This window comes from Diachasma alloeum, unplaced genomic scaffold (assembly GCF_001412515.2).
Source record: "Diachasma alloeum isolate Michigan unplaced genomic scaffold, Dall2.0 Dall_scaffold_00968, whole genome shotgun sequence".
Taxonomy (NCBI): domain Eukaryota; kingdom Metazoa; phylum Arthropoda; class Insecta; order Hymenoptera; family Braconidae; genus Diachasma; species Diachasma alloeum.
Window position 1 is genome coordinate 1 of NW_021681085.1, and position 21,765 is coordinate 21,765.

Here is a 21,765-nt window from a genome sequence, read left to right on the forward strand (position 1 = left end):
ATTTTATGTATATCAAAACACACGAATATAACAATGATTCACCGAGCGTGAATCGGTTGTTGTGTGCATAATCTTACGATTTGTTGATTTTTGGTATTGGCGCGTTGCAGTGGGATTGGCTGGTAGGCGATCCAGTCATTTGGCGCGTTCACCGAGGAACTCCTTAACGGTTTCAAAGGTGGAAAACTCGTTGACGTTGTTCATATTTAGCTCCCAGTACTTGCGTGTTTCGTTGTCCAGTTTAATTACCGTGAGGTATACCAAGAGGTCATCCCAGTAACAAAGATGACAAGTCACAGGACATGTCCCATGTCACAAGTAACAAAGATGTCACAAGTCACATCCCACTAGTAAAAATTTGTTAGGAGTAAAAATTATTGAAGATAAGAAATTGTTAAGGGTCAAAAATTGTCAAGGGTCGAAAACTGTCAAGGGTCAGAATCAAGTCAGAAGGAACGAGCCATGAATACGTACGCATGGAGTTAAATCGAAATACTTTAAAACGTTATAAAGAAAAATGGAACTATAAAATTTTTTACTTTTTGCGTATGTTATAGAGGAAGACTCAAAGAATGAAAATCCATAAAAAAGTGACCCCTTCCCGAACCCACATGTGACTAACGGCATTTGCCGAAATTTTCCTGACCCTTGTGACCTTCCAGACACTAGCAAGTTTCATGTGGCGATTTCCGAAATATTTCTGACTCTTCAGACCTTTCAATCCCTAGCAAGTTTCATGTGGCGATTTCTGAAATTTTCCCCACTTCAAATTTTTTCCCCACTTCACATCATTCCCACTTCAAATTTTTCCCCATTTCAAATTTAATCCACTTCAAATTTTTCCCCATTTCAAATTTTCTTTTGGGAATAAAAGTGGAAATGATTTGAAATGGAAAAAATTGAAGTGGAGGAAATTTGAAGTGGGAATAATTTGAAGTTTCATGAAATTCATAAAAAATCCCCATTCATAAAAAAATCCCCTTTCGAGATTATGTGATGCAACAGGCGCCAAAATGACCTTAAGAAATAGCAGATTATATGATATGAATTTCATTCAAATTAAAAATGCGGTTTTTCAAAATTAATAATTAATTTTTCGTCAGCCATATACTATTTCCCCCCGCGGGGGCAAAGTACGCATTTTTCTCTCGCTTCGCGGGAGGGTAATCTGAGTGTGTTCCTACGCCGTGGCAAAGAATACGGTTTCTTCTCCTAAGTCCTCCGGAAAATCACTCTATTTTGCAGATCAGGCAGATTATTTATTGACTCTGGAATATGATACGGATGGGAAGCTCATACCCAGGAAAGGGAGACCTAGGCGAAAAACTGCCACCAAGCTTGATGACAAAATAGCAGGGCTTGTGCGCCAAAAGAATGACAGAAAAGGCAAAAATAAAAGAGATATTGAGGTTGATCCTATTGGTAAAGAAGCCGAAGATGATGAAGAAGAAAATGAGGATGAAAGTAGCGCCGACGATGGTGAAGAACCTATAATTTGTACGATGGATCAGTAAATCAAAGTCAAGCTCTGGAAGTCAGAAAGGTAGGAACACTGAGAGGAAAACTGACATACACGGAGAAAAAATACGTATAAAAACTTCTTGATTTCTTCGAAATTTCTAGAAACTCTTTAAATTTTCGAGAAATTTCTTGAAACTTGTTGAACATCTTCGAAGTTTATAGAAAGTCCTTGAATTCCCTTAAAATTTCTAGAAACTCCTTGAGTTCCCACGAAATTTCTTGAAACTCGTTAAATTCCCTCGAATTTTCTAGAAACTCCTCAAATCTTCTCGAAATTCCTCGAAACTCGTTGAACTTCCTCGAAGTTTATAGAATATCCTTGAATTCCCTTGAAATTTCAAGAAACTACCTGATTTTCTCAAAATTTCTAGAAACTTCTTGAATTGCCTTCAATTTTGTAAAAACTCCTTAAATTTTTTAAAATTTTCTAGAAACCCTTCGAATTTCCTCGCAATTTCTAGAAACTTCTTGATTTCCTCGAAGTTCATAGAAAATCGTTGAATTCCCTCGAATTCCCTAGAAATTCCTAAAAACTCTTTGAATTCTATCGAAATTTCTAGAAACTCCCTAAGTTCCCTTGAATTTTCTAGAAAAACCTAGAACTGTCTAGAAAAATCGAGAATGTTCTAGAATTTCGATTAGTTCTTCTACATGCCGACAGATGGCGTTAGTGAATAAGAACCTTTTCACAAAATGACCCTCAAAACTAAAACATAGACCTATCTACGTCGAAAAAATCAGAAGAATTATTGTGGTAGCACGGTCAAAGTGAATCCATTTTATTGATCATTGTAATACCAAATCAACAGTATCGTATCCTGTAGGAGGAAGCAGAAATGAAAAGGCCGGAAAAAGAAACAAGGAATTATACTCAACATGTGATTCGATTAACTCAATTGATATTTCGGATCAAGAAGAGTCCATAGTTCAGCAGAAGAACAAACAGAAGACGAAGGAGACAGAGAAAGACAAAGGGGAAGATATGAGAAAGGGGGAATCATCAAACAGTGAGAAAGAGAAACAGAAGGCGAGGGAGGAAGAAAAAGAAGAAGAAAGAGAACAGAAAATATCAAGGAAAGAAAGAATTCAAAGCGTCCTAAAACGAGCGCGTGAGAGCAGCAAAAAACACAGTAGGAATAAACATATCTATGTTTTCAAATTTGTGTCATGGGTGTGGTTAACCCTCTAATGCTCTTCAGCCCCGAGGTTCGGCAGAAGGAACCGTGTGCTTTGACGGAGAAGCGGCAAAATGAAGAAAATTTTAGATGCATTAGAATGTCAATCGCCTAATGCATCTGAAGTTTCAAGAATTTTCAACATTTCGGCGTTTTTTGTTTGAGAATGCGGTTCTTCTCCACGCCTCAAGTGGCGTTTCAGGGCTCTTGAGCATTAGAGGGTTAAGGAACTTATACGTTTCTATTCGGAGTAATTACACCTCGATTAAGCACGGATATATTGTTTCAGCTGTCAATCGAAAGAACACAAAAAAACAAAAATTGAGCCAACTAAACTATGATGTACTCCCTCCAGCACGTGTCCGTGGAGATGATGTATGTCAGAATCAAACAAGTTTTGTTCTTTTCCTACATTCTCCTTTGGTATATATTTCTTACAGATGGAGATTTTCTCTGACACTGGCATTTTTGTTGATACAAAGGAACTATCAGAAATGATAGACAAATATATGTATGATAGGGGAAGATGGGTTAGCGATCTGATGCGATTGACAATGGGTGAGAATTTGAAAGGGAAAACAGGTCATGGTAATGGTGGAAAAGACAAAATCCCAGAAGAGATCTATGCCGCTGTATTCCGTGAGTTGAAAGTGTGTATTTCTATCGACATTGTAATCGGCTCGTGGATTGTCGCCTTCGGCTCAGCCTGTAACCTTCACATTCGTCAACAACCACTTTTTTCACTTCTATCGTAATATACTATTCAGGCAGACATGATGGAAAATTAGATATCACAATTGTAAATTTTTCGACTTGATCCAAGACGATACTTCGACTGAATTCAAAACGATTCTCCGAGTCCATTCCGTTGGCGTGAATCAATTCGTCCGTTAGGCTTGGATCAACACAATGTTGACTTCAATCAATCCGTTTGCTCCGCTTGAATCGATCCATTTGTTCGGCTTCGATCAGCCCGTTTAATTCAAGGGGAATGAACGGATTCGAAGTTTCGTCTTGAATCAATTCAAAGAGTTGAATCAAGTAAAAGGATGGATTTGAGATGAGTTGAAAAATCGACTTGAATCAAGTCGAAATTGACCTCAAGCGAATTGAGTCTTTGACTTAATTAAGATCGAAATCGACCTGAATGAAGTCTAACGACGGGATTGATTCAAATGAACATTGTATTGATGCAAGTTTAATAATTGAATTGATCCGAACCAAATAAACGGACCCAAAGAAACGACTCTAATCAAGTCAAAAGTTTGAGTTGAAGAATGATCGGGGTTCAAGTTAAAGAATTAAATTAAAGGAAGTTGCAGAATTCGTTTCGAACCAGGTTGAAAAATCATCTTCAATCAAGTTGGAGGATCGTTTAGAATCAAGTCGGGCCCGGCCTGAATCTAGTCGGTGTCCCAGAGTGCGTTTCTCTGAGTGAGATTTGATCCACGCTATCGATCCGGTCGATTTGTTTTGTTTATGGAATGAAAAATCAAGAATTCAATAGAACAGAAATGAATAAATCTATGTAGTAGATCTTCTAACGCTGAAAGTGAGAATTTCTAAATATTCCAGCCCATTGCGTTACTCTAGTACTTATGCAAATCGCTATGACCTGGCCATAGCCACGCGTGGCCATGGAGTGGCCATGAAGAGGCCATGGCGATTTGGAATCATCGCCAGCTTCCACAGCCATCTTCCATGACCATTTTTCATGGCCATCTTGGGAGTTCTGTGGTTCTCTGGCAGGGAAAAAATGTATAAAGGGTCAAGTGGGGTTGAGTGAAGACTTCACACGGGTCAAACCGGGCAGTGGAATAGGGTCATCGCAAGGATCTAATGAGAGAGACCAATCGAGTTGTCACAAGCGCCAAGCGAGTAATCGCGAGGGGAAAATGAAAGAGATCAATCGAGTGATGGCGAGGGCAAAGCGAGACAGATCAATCCAGTAATCGCAAGGGCCAAATGAGAGAAATTAATCGAGTAATAGCGAGGGCTGAATAGGAGATATATAAGTAGTCATCGCAAGTGTCAAATGGAAGAGATCAATCGAGTAACCACAAGGGCCAAATGATAGATATAGAAGGATGCGATTACTCAATTGATTTCTCCCACTTGGCCCTTGCGATTACTCGATTGGACTCTCACATTATACTCTTGCGATAACTACGTGTATACATCCCATTCGACCCTTGCTTGATTGATCTCTCTTATTTAGCCCTTGCGATTACTCGAGTGACGTTTTCCACGAGACCGTTGTGATAACGACGTGTATATCTGCCATTTGGCCCTTACGATAACTAGGTGTGTATCTATTATTTGTCCTTTATGACTACTCGATTTGTCTCTTCCATTGGATCCTTGCGATTACTCTATCAGTGTCTTTCATTAGACCCTCATTATAACTCGATTGATAGAATAGCCTCACGATTATTTCGTTTACCTCTCCTATGATCCTTGTAACCATTTTGGTCCTGCAAGAGAACCCGCAAGATTAGTGGCCATGAAAGATGGCCATGATGCCAAATCGCTATGACCTCATCATGGTCTCTGCTTTGCGATTTTCATACGTGAGACTACCGCCATAATTGGCAGCGGGGGTCTAACATGATGTCATTGGCTGACGCATTGAAAATCCCAACGCTCATCATTTAAGGAGAGATCGCGGTGAAATTCAAAAGTCTTTGTTAGAGTTAGGAACCTATTGAGCGACTTTCGATATATGATGGGACGTGTTAAAAAGTGCGAGAAATAATGATAACAATCGATTTTATGATTCTAATTCCTGATCGTTCATTCTATAAAAAAAAAAAATTGAAACACGTTCTTGGAAAAGTCTCTTTGTTTATAAAGTGGCACTTTCCGTCACTTTTTCAGACTGTAAACGAATAGTTATTTTCGTCACAGGACCGAAAAAACTTTTTCATCACGCTGTGACAAAAAGTGAACTTTTCGGCACGCTCCGCGTGCCTAAAAGTCCAATTTCCGCCACATTGTGATGAAAAATATTGTTCGTAACTCGTGAAAAAATGTTTTTTAGCTCGTGGGATTATATCACTCGCCTTCGGCTCGTGATATAAACCTCCCACTTGCCAAAAAACACTTTTTTGCACTCGTTACGAAATATACTATTCTGACGAGTGTGAGGGTTGCAGACTGAGGGGAAGCCGAGGAATGCAATCACACGAGTCAGAAAAGTTGTTTTCGGTCGAGTGACGAACGTAATTTTTCTTCACACTGTCTGTAAACGACGTTTTACAAACAGTGTGATGAAAAAATACTTTTCGTTCACGGGATTTACATTTCGTTTACAACAGCTGACTTTATAGTTACAACTTTGGTTTCGCTTCTACGCCACCATTTGGAAGATGGCGCAGTCGTTACGTTTTCGACCAATCCAGTGTCGTTATTCCTGTAAATATCAGCCAAATGCATGCTATCTTTGTCTTATCCACTGGAAATTACTTGGCACTGTGGCTCATTAGTTCGTGAATTGACCGAAAAACTCCCCACGTGTATCAACCATACGGAATACATAAATGAATGATACGATTATTTTACGGGATTGATTATTAATTTTGTTTGATTTTTCCCATGAAATTGAAAGAAAAAACAAATTGACTTTTCCAAACACTAATTTCAAAAAATTGTATACGCTACACGTGTGAAAAAAGGAGAACGTTAAACTCGTGTGTTAATATGTTTAGGGAGAGTCGTAGGACACTTGCCGAAGGGTCGGCAAGTGTCCCTTAGGCTTGTTTTATCGAGTCTAGCGCGAGGCTGCGCGTGTCCTACGACTCTCCCCAAAAACATTACCCCACTCGTATTAACATTCCCCTTTTTTTACACTTGTAACGTAATGTATTATTGTGAGGAAGGCTCTATCTTAACGTTCCTTCAACACAGTCTTGAGTGAATTTGATGCTTCCATCTTTAGATACAGTCAACAGCTACATAACTCCAGCACTCCGTATGAATGATGGAGTATACAGTCGTATTGTGGCTCAATTGTGTGTCCGGGAGAAAAGGAAAAGTCGACAACGTGGTGGCTCGTCAAACCAAGCGCCAGGGGGGACTGGATCTGAAGTGGAGGAACCGATTGCGAAACCACCTGAAGTGCTGGAACAACCTGAAGTGGACTTGACCATCGATGATGATCAAGTCCATGAAGTTTTAATTCATGAACGACCAGAGGATATGGAGGTTGTTCAATCAATGAATAAAGACTTCGATTCCGATTCAAACTCAGATGTCGGCTGCCACTCGGACTCGCACTCCATCTTCGATAACGACAAAGACAACGGCAACGAAAAGGAAAAGGAAGAGAAAAAGGAACAAGAAAAGGAAAAGAAGGAGAAGGAGAGAGAGAAGGAAAAGGAAAAAGAAAAAGAAGAGGAAAATGAGAAGGAGAAGGAGAGAGAGAAGGAGAAGGAAAAGGAAAAGGACAAGAATGGAAGCAGCAGTAGGAGTGACGAGGACGAAGACAACAAGAAAGGCAAGAAGAGAGAGAATAAGAAAACTGAGAAGAGAGAGGAGGAGAAGGAGAAGAGGGAGAAAGAGGAAAACAAGAAAAAGGACGAAAACTGCAGTAGCAGTGACGACCAAGACAGTGAGGAGCAAACGCAGGAAAAAAGGAAGAAGAAAAAGAAGAAGCATACGGAGAAGAGGGGAAAGAAGGAAGAGAAAACAGAAGAAAAGGAAAGAGAGAAGAGAGAAAAGCAGCGTCGGAACAGAGACACCTACAGCGGCAACTCTAGTAACAGCGATAGTGATAACTACACTGATAGCGACAGAGCATTGACACGGAGAAGAAGGAAAAGAGGAGAAAGAAAGAGAAGGAGAAAAAAAAGGAGGAAAACCAGAACAAGAAAAGGAACGGAAACAGCAGTAGCAGTGATGACGACGATGACAGCGACAGCGACATTGACGCAGAGAAGAAGGAAAAGAAGAGAGAAAAGGAGAAGGAGAAGGAGAAGAAGATGAAGAAGGAAAAAGAGAAAGAGGAGGAAAAAAAGAACAAGAAGAAGCACGGAAACAGCAGTAGCAGTGACAACGAAGACAGCGAGGAGCGAACGAAGGAGAAAGGGAAGAAGAAAGAGAAGAAGGATACGGAGAAGAGGGAGAAGAAGAAAGAGAAGAAAAGAGAGAAGAGAGAAAAGCGACGTCGGAACAAAGATACCGACAGCGACAGTTCCAGCAACAGCTATAGTGATAGCAGCGCTGGCCGCGACAGCGACATCGACAAAGAGAAGAATGAAAAGAAGAGAAAAAAAAACAAAAATAAGAAAAAGAAAAACCGAAACAAAAGCCGGAGCAGGAGCGGGCAAGATGAGAAGAGAATAGATACAAGTAGTAGACGTAAAAGGGAAGAGAGGAACAGCAGAAGCGAAAGCGCGAAGAAAGGAAAGAGAAAGAGAAGCAGAAGCACAAACAAAAGCAGGGGTAGATATGAAAGGAGAAGGAGCGAACGCGATAGATATGAAAAAAGAAGAAAATGAGGTTGGTGTTTGGCACACAGATTTTTTCATCACACTGTCAGTAAAACGTTGTTTTACGAACACTTCGTGTCCGTCAAACGCCGTTTACAGACAGTGTGACGAAAAATGATCTTCGTCACAAGACCGAAAAAACTTTTATAACGAGTGTGAGGATTGCAGACTGAGGCGAAGGCGAGGCATGCCACCCTCACACTCGTCAGAAAAGTTTTTTCGGTCCTGTGACCAAATAGTTAGGAATGTTGAAGTAAGAAATGTTGGAGTGGGAAAAAATTTGAAGTGAGAAAAAAATTTGAAGTGGGAAAAGTTTGAAGTGAGAAAAGCTTGAAGTTGGAAAAGTTTGAAGTGGGGAAAATTTGAAGTGGGGAAACTTCGCAGCGAGAAATTTGAAGTGGGAAAAGTTTGAAGTGAGAAAAGCTTGAAGTTGGAAAAGTTTGAAGTGGGGAAAATTTGAAGTGGGGAAACTTCGCAGCGAGAAATTTGAAGTGGGAAAACTTCGCAGTGGGAAAAATTTGAAGTGGAGAAACTTCGAATTGGGGAAAATTTGAAGTGGGGCAACTTCGAAGTGGGGGAGCTTGGAACTGGGGAAAAATTTGAAGTGGGAAAAAATTTGAAATGGGAAAACTTTGAAGTGGGGAAAAATTTGAAGTGGGGAGAAAATTTGAAGTGGAAAACTTTGAAGTGAGAAAACTTTGAAGTGGCAACCATTTTGAAGGGGAAATTTTGAAGTACGAAGCCGAGAAATGTAATCACACGAGTCAGAAAAGTTGTTTTCATCACACTGTCTGTAAAACGTCGTTCTACACGCACTTCGTGTCCGTCAAACGCCGTTTACAGACAGTGTGAAAAAAATTACGTTCGTCACTCGACCGAAAACAACTTCTCTGACTCGTGATATTGCAATCACCCTTTGCAGGGGTGCAACGACACGTAGTGTTTTTTCTGTATTTCAGACAACGTCATCCTCACATTCATTTCCCAAATGTGATTCTTCCTTCGGCAATATACTTCTAGGTTACACATACGTTTATCACTCGTAACATTCTCTAATTTTGAGGAAATATTATGGATTTCAGCACGAACTTACATGAGGGCAATTCCGAGAATGATCGGCTGAGATTTTTTATGGTTTTCCTCAGTCATCGAGATGCAGTTGGAAAATAGTTGGATTAATATCGGGTCCATGGCACCGCAGCGAGGGGGGAGAGAACTTCAACAATATAAGCTCCCATTTTTTGGAATGAATTTGTTATTTTTGTTTTTCAGTTTCTTGTTCATTGCGTGTTCTATGCAAAGTGTGATCATAATAAATTGCTCAAAATTTATGAACGTTTTCTTCACACAAATTGTCACGATAAATGAATAATAATTGAAGCAATTCTGAACATCAGGCAGATTACTATCAAAAGGATAGCAAGTATGTGGAAAATGAATGCTTATCATTCTTCAATATAATTTTAATATTTATGAGCATTGAATGATAGAATTTTATGGCAGCATCCGTCACTTTTGTTATTCGTTCCAAGGGTTTCAGTATTTCGTTAGAAGCAATTACCAATTCTTATAAAATTGAATATCAGATATAATATTCTTGCCTTCATGCACAAACATATTTTAAGTCCTAAAGGACCGTACGAGCTGCGATTGTAATCTCACTTTGCTCGGTTAAATTGCGGTTTTTGGTCCTTGGGACATGAAATATTTTATATCACACTGCGATAATGTACTATTTTGTCACGGCTGCTTCGTTCACCTTGTGCCAAAATGTGTCTCTTCGTTTACTCATAACCGAAAAGTTTCGGGCCATCAACTTTATATTCGTAACAATCGTAACACCCGTCGTACTTGTACTGGACTGGGTCCTCAAAAGCTGGACTGGTTCATCAAAAGTTGGCCTACTGCTGTCATTATAACCCAGAGATAGAACACTTCTAAATGAGATGTCAAATTTTTTTAAATGGAGAAATGCTTAATTTCCCACATTCGATTTTCAGGGTCGGGAAACTAATAATGAGAAGGCGTCCAGCATTAGCTGTGGCTGCGAGGTTACCGAAGAGAAATTGCAGTTATGTGTTATGGCAACACCCATATGGCACATTAGTGGGGTCTGTTTCTGTTTCTTTTTACCATCCATTATGAACATAGAATTCGATTTTGACTTTTTTAAGTCTGAAAGACCATTCTTGAGTCTGGATCGTTCTTTCACTCCGAAGCGAGCCGTGCACAGCCCGTAAGCGCACGACGAGGCTTATACGAGTCGTGGACGAGTAAATGAACTATCTAGAGTAGAGAACAAACTGCATGTCCTTTTCCTTCCTCACTGTTAACCATTTACTCATTGAAACTATTTACGAAGCTTATGTCAATAGCTTTATTAGAGTTTTTTGTCACTAGGCAACTGAAAGATTTGTTATGCGGGAAATCTGTCTTTGCACTTTCCCACCTTGCCTACTGATTTTTTTGTACATTTTTCCCTAAAGGAAACATAACGTTTTCGATGTATATGTTCCGTTCCCTAAATATAGGTCAAGATAGAAGCAATATCTCCCTATTAAACTCCGATTTTGGCCACGAGTATATCTGAAAGGATACAGCCAGAGTCGTGGGTTTTTTACTTTAATAGTTTACCGAGCCGTTATATCTGCTTGTTACATGATCCATTTCGATCAGGCCAGAAAAGGCACGTTCCAAATGCTGTGCCCAAACAACAGGAGTCGCAAAATGAGATGTTTTGTGGTCCAGGCCTCAACTCTATAAGGACGAGAAAGTGCACCATGGATAAACCCTAAACTGAATGAGACTTATATAGTGCTCGATGAGTCTGGCGAAAAACTCAATAGGCTTATAAAATTATTCTAGGCTAGGACCAAAAGTTATGAGACCACAAATTGCATGTTTCGGGCCTGGCGCTTGGAAAGATATTAAGAGCTTCAAGTACCGGCCCCAAAGCCAGTGAGGCTTAAAATGGAGCGTTCCAAGCATCAGGCGCAAAATACATAAGGCCCAAAAATAATTACAAGAATCAAAGTATAATAGTACATTAGAGTACAAGGGCACAAATTTCGTTTTCAACGAATGTGTGCACAGATCTCGCCTTCGGCTCGGCCTGTAAACTACACATTCGTTGAAAACGAAATTTGTGCCCTTGTACTCTAATGTACTATTGTGTTACTAGTGCGTAAAGAAGCACTTTTTCACACGCACGCATAACACATGCTGTTTTCTGTGATACCTGCCGAGTGCACTGTTCGGCACGGTAGTGGGAGCAAAGCGGTTGTTTTTGTGCACGGTGTGCGTAAAGCTCATGAGCGTGCGTAAAGTGAATTTCGAGTGCGGAAAATAACCGCTTTACGCACACTAAACCGTTTCGAAAAGTGCACTTTTTAGGCAGGTATCGCAAAAAGGTATAAAGGAATGAAGGTCACAATAAGAGGGAAAATAAGGGTCAGAAAGTGGGAACAAACAATTCCATTCGAAAATAGTAATCCAGGCCATCTCTGGGAGACATTTCCCATGAAAATTTTCATCTCCCGAATATTTTTCTGGGTTGCCTGTGAAAAATATTCAGGAGACAAAATTTTGTCTCCCAAAGATATCGGTGGATTGTATCTGAAAGACATTCTGGAAACAAAATTTCATCTCCCGAAGATCTTTCTTCATTTCCCATGAATTTTTTCTTGAAAAAAAAAAATCTCCTGAAGATGAATTTTCATCTTTAGAAGATCTTTTCATGTAACCAAAAAGATCTCCCAAAAACTTTCGGAAGATTTACCCAGAAGATCTTCCGAAAAATCTTGAGAAGACGGTTTTTTTTCTACCCGGGTGGGGACCCCCCTTAAATGGGGACCCCCCTCACATGGGGACCCCATTATACGAAGACCCCCTTATATGGGAACCCCTCCTATATGGAAACCCCCGCTATATGGGGACGCCCTGTTTTTCAAAATCTTCAAGCAGGACAAAATTTGGAAGTGGGACAATTACAACGACGAAAACAATTTATCGAACGATCTGCTAAAAACAAAAAGGCTCACCTTCGGAGGATCCAACAATTTTTCATCTGCAAAATTCGCTACCGAAAAATTTGTCTTGCGAAGATTTTCCACTATTGTCTCTGGAAGATCATCTAGAACAGAAGTCGTCTTTCGAAGATCTTTGAAAATATTCTCTGGAAGATTTTCGAGAAAAAGATGTCGTCTCCCGAAGATATTTCAACATTATCTCTGCAAGATCATCTAGAATAGAAGTCGTCTTTCGAAGATCTTCGGAAGCATTCTCTGCAGATATTTTAACATTGTCTCTGCAAGATTCTATCTCCCGCAGAATCTTTTAGCGACGCCAAAAAGATCTTCGAGATAATCTTTTAAAGAATTTCCCAGAGAATCTTTTGGAAGCTCTTCCAAAGTCAGAAAAATTTCTACCCGGGTAAAAAAAATTCCGTCTTTGGAAGATCTTCGGAAAATCTTTTGGAAGATATTTCGAAAGATTATTTGCAAGATCTTTTCTGTGTCGCAGAAAGATTATTCGGAAGCTGAAAATTTGTCTTCGGAAAATCTTTCAAATATAATGCGAAAGATCTTTGGAAGATAAAAATTTGTCTTCGAAAGATCTTCCAAAAATAATATAAAAAGATCTTTGAAAGATCATTAAAGATGTTTTTTACAGCTCTAACATTTGGGTCTTATTCGGGATCTGACCGCATTTTGGCGTAATTTTCGGCCTGATCATTTTTTGTCATATTTTGCTGTTGAAAATTTTTGACCTGACCATTTTGGGGCTAACCATATTAGTTCCAACTATTATGGACTCAACCATTTTGGGCCTGACTATTTTTGTATAATTTAGGCCCAACCATTTTGGACCTAATCATTTTAGGCCTTATTTAGGCCTGAAATTTTTTATTTTTTTTGTCTGACCATCAGCTTTCTGACCCTAGCAAATTTCATCCGTGAAATGTTGACCCTCACTTTTTTTATTCTAAAAATTTTGACTTTCCAAATTTTGATTATTGTCGTAAAAAAAGTCTTGCTTAGACATACTTCAATACGCTAAAAATTACCCACTTTTGCGGTCTCTTATAAGTTTTGTAGTAAATATTTGAACCTGAGTTCGAATTTGGCTGTCTTGTAAAACTTGCTCGTCTATGTATAATTGTTGCAATACTTATTCAGAAAATCAATGTATTGGAAAATTTCAAGGTAATGCAGAAGCTCACTACATCATCACAATTCCCCCTGAGATTAGAAGGCGATTGTTCACGGCGAACATGATGATATTCGATTAAACATGGTTATATTCGACGAGACGCGTCAATATTCATTTATGTGCATTGATGTCTGATGATCCGTGTTGATATTCGATGACACGCGTTAATATATCATCGCTCGTTGATATACGATCACATCCGTTGTAAAGTCAATGATACGCGCGAACGTTCGATGATGTTTGTTGATATTCGATGACACGCGTTGCTATCCAAGCGTTAATATTCGACTACACATACTCATACTCGATAAGACGCGCTGATATCTGATGAAACGCGTTGATATCCGATGACCCGCATGGATATTCGACGAAACGGGTTGATATCTGATGACACGCATGGATATTCGATGATACGCGTTGATAATTGATGAAGCGTGTGGATATTCCATGACACGTATTGACACTGGATGACATGCGTTGATATTTTCTGATACGCGCTAATATTCGATAATGTGCCTTAATATTCGATAATATTCTCGGATGCGCTGATAATCTCCGACACACGTTAATATTTCCTGATGGACATTGATATTCGACGACACGCGTTAATATCCGATCGCGCGTTGATATTCGATGACAGGCGTTAATATATGATCGCTCGTTGATATACGATCACATCCGTTGTAAAGTCAATGATACGCGCGAACGTTCAATGATGTTTGTTGATATTCGATGACACGCGTGGCTATCCAAGCGTTAATATTTGACTACACAGACTCATACTCAATAAGACGCCCTGATATCTGATGAAACGCGTTGATATCCGATGACACGCATGGATATTCGAGGAAACGCGTTGATATCCGATGACACGCATGGATGAATATCATCGAATGATGATATACGCGTTGATAGTTGATGAAGCGTGTGCATATTCGATGACACGTATTGACACTGGATGACATGCGTTGATATTTTCCGTGACGCGTTAATATTCGATAATGTACATTGATAGTCGATAAAATTCTCGGATGCGCTGATAATCTCCGACACGCGTTAATATTTGCTGATGGACGTTAATATTCGATGACACGCGTTAATATCCGATCGCACATTGATATTCGATGACGCACGGTGATTTCCGATCACATCCGTTGTAAAGTGATACGCGTGAACATTCGATGATGTTTATTGATATTCGATAATACGCTTTGATATCCAAGCTTTAATATTCGATTACGCATACTCATATTCGATGAGACGCGCTGATATCCGATGACACGCGTTAATATCCGATGACACGCGTTGGTATCCGAGCGTTAATACTCGACTATACATGGTCATATTCGACGAGACACGTTGATATCCGATGAAACCCGTTGATATTCGATGACAGGTGTCGACATTCATGGAGATGCATTCCTATTCGATGATGTGCGCTGACATTCTCCGATACGCGTTGATATTCAATGATTTACGTTAATATTAAATAATTTACTTTGATATTCGATGGCATGCGTTGATATCTAATCGCGCGTTGGTATTCGTTGACGTACGTTTCGGTCACGTACATTGAAACTCAACCATACGCGTTGATATTCGATGATGAGCGTTCATTTTAGACCTTACAATTTTAGTCTTATTTTGAACCTGACTACTTTTTGACCTTATTTTAGGTCTGAACATTTTGAGCCTCATCTTTGCTTGGCTACTAGCTTTCTGATCCTTGAAATTTTGACCCTCACTTTTTTGATTTTTACAATTTAGACTTTTCAAATTTCGATTTTCGTCACAAAAAAGTCCTACTTATTTTGGCCCTGACTTATTTTAGATCGTATTTTGAGCCTGAACATGTTGGGCCTCATTTTTGCCTGATCACCAGCTTTCTGACCCTCCAAATATTGACCCTCACTTCTTTTATTTCAAAATTTATACTTTTCAAATTTTGATCGTCACAAAAAAAGTCCCACTTAGGCATACCTCAAAGCGTTGAAAATTATTCATTTTTTGAATCTCATAAATTTTCTGGCTAATATTTGAACTTGAGTTCAAATTTAGTTGTTTTGTAGTACTTGCTCTTCTATGTATAATTATTGGAATATTCATTCAAAGAAATCATGAATTGAGAAATTTAAAGGTAACGTAGTGGCTCACCACATCAACACAAGGCCACATGAGACTAGAAAGCTGATTGCTTATGGCGAACATGGTGATATTCGAGAAACAGGGGTTTATATTCGTGGACAGGCGTTAATATTCGATGATATGCATTAATTCGATAATACGCGGTAATATTCGATTATGTACATTGATTTTCGACCGCACGCGTTGATATCCGATTGCATACGTTGATATTCACTTACACGCGCGGATATTCGATAACACGCATTGATATTGAATGATATGTATTAGTATTCGATGACACACGTTGATGTTTGATGACACGCGGTGGTAGACAGCCTATGATTGAGTCGACAGTGCACGCGCATTCGCGCATGGAAGATGATATCTTCAACGATATCCAATCCAAATGAAAAACGGTGAATGAGCGATCGTGCGAATAGGTTTTTTGAGATTTTGAGTCTGAGCCTGTATGTCTTTCGAATATAATGACGCGATTTAGTTTCTCGTGTTCTTTCCTGTTGTGCTCAACAACTCATGCTGTTATAGATGGCAAGCGTTCAAGTGGAAAATGGTTGTGTGAGAAGGTCTTATGTGTATTGTCGTCAATGCTAGAATTACCAGCTTACCAGTCCCTGAAGAAATTGTGTAGATGCCGTGAGATGCTTCAAAGTTTGACGACGATGATGCTCAGAAAATAATTGCCGATAATTCACGTTGGATTCGGATTTGAACAAAAGAATGTAGTGATAGCTATATGTCTATCATAGGAGGACGATTTACAGTTCATATGAACTGAGTATGCATACTATTATAACTTGAGAATAAAGCTATTTTGAAGCGGAAACCTTTTTATAAATTGTGAAATGCTCTGCGACATGGGCTGTTATAACGACATTTATGCATGGAGCGGGCTGCAGTCAATCGCAGCCACATTAATCCTCAAGTCATCCGCAACACGTTCCCATTTATTCATTTTATCAATATTAATACTTATTAATTAGTTGAGAGCAATTATTGTGATTGTTATTATCATCCAAAGTAGTTATAATTTCAGTTTACGAAGAAAATACTGCGAGAGGGAGTAGAGTGATGAGAATTAAAATACGATCAACGTCGATGGAACATGGGAAATTGAATGCGGATTGAAAAGCCTTTAATCATTTCTCTAATTTTGTACATTTTTGCCTCTTTCTGGATCAACGCCGGACTATTTCAAACTAGTAAATTGATGACATTCAGCGAATATTAGAGCCGCAAGTAGAGGACACCGAAGCGTTCTTCGAAATTTCTAATGAAGAAGACTGCAACCAGCGAAAATTTATCAAATTCAGTATGCAGTATACCGCACGTCATTCTTTATCGATTACAATAACCGTGAGTCGTGTTGTGTCCGTAACATTAAAAACTAAATTCAAACTAAATTAAACTGGTAGAAAATTTGTATGTAAAATCGGACGTGGACTGTAAGGCGGAGCTGTATATGTAGGGCTGGGCACGATATTCGAACGAGACTTCCTTTTGAAGTTATCGTCTCGGGATTGGTGAACGTGGAATCTTTTGATCCCGTCACAGTCTCAAAAGTAGCAGTAGAGGCTATTCTCGTGATGATTCATAGTTAATTGATCCTATCTCGGTCTCAAGTTTCTCGTGCTTTTTCAATGGAAAGTCTCGGTGTCAGTCTCCTTCATCTCGTCACGGTCTTTTACATATAAAAAACGCGAAAAACTTGGAACCGAGATGAGATAATGTGACTATGAGTTATCACAGGAAGAACCGATACTGCCTCTTTTGAGAGTGTGACGATACCGAAAATTTCCGTAATCACCAAGACCAAGACGATCCTTCCAAAGTGAGGTCTCGTTTGATTCTCGTGCGCAGCCCTAAGTACATGTTTGCTGTTGATTCCGAATCGATCATTCGTCCACAAGCGTATCGTATGTGATCCATAAACGCACTATGGGTAACATAAGACTCGTTTGCGAGCGGAGGAACTATCCTGCTTGATAATCGGATACTTGATGAATCACCTGAACAATAACGATTTTCATATTCTACTAGTATCCTCAACATTTATGCTCATTAATAACATGTCCATTTTTATTCGTACGCTATCCGATTGAAAAAAGATTTTGTGAGGCTAGTGTTATACATAGCGCAAATACGTTACCGATGAGAGGTACATACTACATAGGTTAATGGCGGTTATGGTATCGAGCATAGATAGGAGCGGTTTGCATAGTGCCTAGTTACTATGCAGAGCAGGGAATATTAAATAGATGTTCGATTCAGTGTTGATCTTACCTTGAACAAGTTCCAGTGTTAAAGTACCACTAAATTAAATTCGAATGAAGTACGAATATAACAAGCTTGTACAATTATTCCGACTGCTTGTATTCATCTCAAAAGTTACTTCAGACCAGGTTCATTTGAAATTTCCAATGATTTCTAAAATAGAACAACATTTGAGGCTGGAATGAGTAATGGTGAGTCCAGTAAAATTGCTGATGATGATGATACAAATTTGTTGTCACTTACTGATTGTTTATTTCCGTTACGACATGCAATGGATGCCTTTCGAAACTGACGATCGTGATGACCGTTCTTCTTGCTATTTGGGATTCATGTCCCTCTAAGTCATGTATATAATTTTATGGGTTATAATAGAGTGGCATACAGTTGACTTGAATCAGAAGTTTCGAGTCGCCCCAGGCAGACTGAAATTGCATTAAGCAGTCTGGAATCGCTTGAAGCAGATGTGAATCGCCTCAAGCTGGCAGTAGTCACATAAAGTAGCCTAGAGTCGCCTAAGGCAGACTGAAATTGCACTGAGCAGTGTGGAATCGCTTGAAGCAGATGTGAATTGCCTTAAGCTGGCAATAGTCACATAAAGTAGCCTAGAGTCGCCTAAGGCAGACTGAAATTGCATTAAGCAGTCTGGAATCGCTTGAAGCAGGTGTGAATCGCCTCAAGCTGGCAGTAGTCACATAAAGTATCCTAGAGTCGCCTAACGCGGACTAGAGTTACATGGAGTTTAGGTGTTACCTATAGCAGTTGGGAGTCGTCTAAAGCGGACTGAAATCGCATAAAGCAGACTTTGTCAGACTTGATAGGTCGTTTTAGAGGTTTTTTAGATGTACAGTACGTCACTGGGCAAACGCTCATTTTTGTAATAATTCTTCTCATACTTTTTCGAACTTTTTGGCTGTAAGTTCATAGAGTGACGGGCTTAGCAGCGTAAACTAATTGAGAGCCTGGAAACTTGATGAGAAAATATAATCCTTTGAGCTGTGATACCGGAACAACATATGGTGCAATGTGTGAAGTTGTTTGCAGTTCATGTATAAAATTGACCATAATTTCATCATCCATTCTAGGATTCTGAATTTTGAATGGGTACGACGTTACACATTTGTTTATAATGACCAAAGTTTGAACATTATTCTTGCAGGCCTCACAAAGACTATCATGGCATGAACAGTTCGAAACTCGTAAGAATGTTTCAATGTACCCAATACGTCTGTTGTCTTCTTCAATGAATTCCACGCAAGTAGAGTTTGTTTTCATTCCCCTCGTATAAGATTTCGCCATATAAACAGTTCCCTCTTGTAGAAGTCGACTGAACTCGTAAGTAGATGTAGCCTCGACCCCATGTATTTCCAAAGCTTCACGGATCGAAGCAGGGACGCTCGTCATTTTTCGGGTTTTACCTATAATGGCAGTTCCATTCCCAATGGGTGATAATTTGTATCGATGGGTACCCTTTTTCTCGACCTTGTCACAAAAGATGGAAGCATTACTATCTGGTCTCAAGTATTTTTCTTTTAAAGAAGCCAGTTGTACATAGGAGGAAACAGCTCTGCATATTTGCTGTTGTGGATCTCTCGTAGCATGTAAATATTTCTTCAATATTCCGTTCATATTTTCGAAGGGAAAGCATGAAGTTACGCTCAATGGTCCAAAATTATGCACAATCTGCCAAAGGTGTGGTAATCCATGAAGATTTGCCGTCATGAATCTGTATGTATATAATCGTTCAAATTTATGTAAATAACCATCAATTAGATCTTTGCCTTGTTGGACCTCCAGTGGAGATATGTGATCTTTATAAAAAAGATATAATCCAAAGACCAGTTGTTGATGATGGGAGAAATATTGATCAGACATGATGCCATCCAGTACTGGCAAAGAATATATCAGAAGCCACGTGATAAGCTCTGAAGCCTTCCAGTCTGCGAGATCTTTAATTGTTCTTGGCATTCTTTTGACGAAAGAGGGTGGTGTAATGGAGCACAGACGATCGTTAACGGTTTGAAAATGTTGAAAAAGGGATGCCGCATGATGTTTGAAATCTCTATCAAACCAAACGGTCAGAAGCATTTTAGCAATGCCTGAAATCATGTGCATTGAGTCAAGAACCGTGGATTCGATGTAATTTTTGGTAAATAATGCCAAAGCCGATATTCCCTTGACACCGTAAATTGAAACCCCACGGACAGTCGCTTCTCTTGCATATCGTTTGGTTTGCTGTAAGTTTCTTTCCTGAAAAGCGTCTACTTGCGTATATACGCAGTGATTTCCTATTTTCTTGATTCGCGCCAGACACTTGTGACATCCGAATTTGCCGTTAAAATGTGACATATTTAAGAAAATTGCACTCGCAGGTAAATCGCAGGTGCCGCACGTTATCACACCTTTAATCTTGAGTTTTCCAGTAAGATCATGAACGTACACTGAGATTCCGTTGTACACATTCGCCATGACCGTCTTTAAATGAACCATGAATGTATTCCCTTTTGGTTTACCCGGTCCGAACCATAGGCCCGCCATAATAATATTTTCTGGTTTGTTTCGTTCGCTACGTGACAGTTCATTGATTTTCAAGAAAAAAGGCCAGATATTGAATTTTGACGAATTGAACAAGTCCACTCCATCAGAATTCCACATGAACGATATATTATCTTGTGAGTTCAAGTCAATTCCTTCTTCACCTGCACAATGTACTCTTGTAGTCTGCGCCATCATAAATATCGTCCAAATCATCTTCATTTTCTTTGGTTCGATTGAAGCGATGAGACAGTTTGTTGTAGAAGCCAGGACGTTTGTACAGTTCTTCTAACTGAGCCATTATTGGGAATTCGATAAAGTAGCATGTTGGTGCCTCCATACATTTACTACATTTTGCATCTCCATCTGGTAATGGTTCCCTGCATTCTCCACAATAATAATGTTTTTTGAGAATGTTGCTTGGATCTTTTAGCCATTTTTTAAAGAAGTATAGAGTTTTGATGCATTTGTTCACAACTGGGCAATGTGCTGCAATCAATAACAGCAAATCACCCAGGGCTGAATCTGACAAATTATGCCTCAAAAAAAATTGTAGTATCATGATAACACTCTCAGCAACAGTTAGGGGAGCGCCTGAATAAAGAGGCTCCTGATGGTATCCCTCGTCTTCCGCGTCAGGATTCAAAAAATCATCATCGGAATCTGTCTCTTCGGCCTGTTCATCCCCTGAGCTTTCGCTGGGAATAGGTCCTACGTCAAACTCTGGAAAACTCACTTCTTCTCTTTTATCCTCAGAGCTATAAAGGCCGTCGAGAAGATGCACCTCGTCGGTATCTTGCTCTCCTACAAAATCGAAATTTTCCCAACAATTAAGATTGCGTCAGAAACCAGAGATGGATTCTGATTTACAACGGTGGATCGGAATTGGCGAATCGCACGGGTAAAATATAATGGAATGAGTACAGTAGAATAAAATTGAATAGATATCCTAGGGGTCAAATGCTAAATCACGATCGAGCATAAGAATTGTCGTTGATTGTTTAGTATCAATCATTGAACTACAACCGAAGTGTCAACGAAAAAATTATCGAAAACCTGAGACGGAAACCCTATTTCATGAAGCCTTCATGTTCTCTAAATAAGATTTGTCTTATGAAAATAGGATTTGGGGACTATACCTAATGCAGGACAATCTTGATCACTCGAGGGCTTGCAAACATCACTCTCATTCTCATCTACCATATTGACTTCATTCTCACTCGCCATCTCCCACTCGTCTTTACTCTCGTTGTCTGCCTCGCTATTGCTCTCTCTTTCATTTTTACTGTCGTCGCAGTATTCCAAATCAAAATCGAAACGCCTTCGTTTCGCTTCAAAGCGTTGTTTCGATCTCTCAGAATATTCTGAGCCCGGGCGATGACGAGGCATTTTCTAGTAAATCAATTCACTTGACTTCAACT

At 39.5% G+C, this 21,765-nt stretch overlaps 2 protein-coding genes across 2 annotated transcripts; both read left to right on the plus strand.

Moving 5' to 3' along the window:
* Nucleotides 1-1,116: 1,116 nt before the first annotated feature.
* Nucleotides 1,117-6,812, plus strand: LOC107045518 (the record flags this gene model as incomplete). The annotated part of the gene is made up of 5 exons (XM_029126631.1): nt 1,117-1,543; nt 2,346-2,651; nt 2,986-3,071; nt 3,137-3,335; nt 6,634-6,812. Coding segments are annotated over exons 2-5 (612 nt in total), but the record flags the coding sequence as incomplete, so codon positions are not given.
* On the plus strand, nt 6,813-18,994 carry LOC114841591 (protein FAM133-like). Its single transcript, XM_029126630.1, has 3 exons — nt 6,813-7,452; nt 7,530-7,904; nt 18,969-18,994. Exons 1-3 carry the CDS (start codon nt 6,894-6,896, stop codon nt 18,992-18,994), a joined length of 960 nt encoding a protein of 319 aa, XP_028982463.1. The 5' UTR covers nt 6,813-6,893.
* Nucleotides 18,995-21,765: the final 2,771 nt, after the last annotated feature.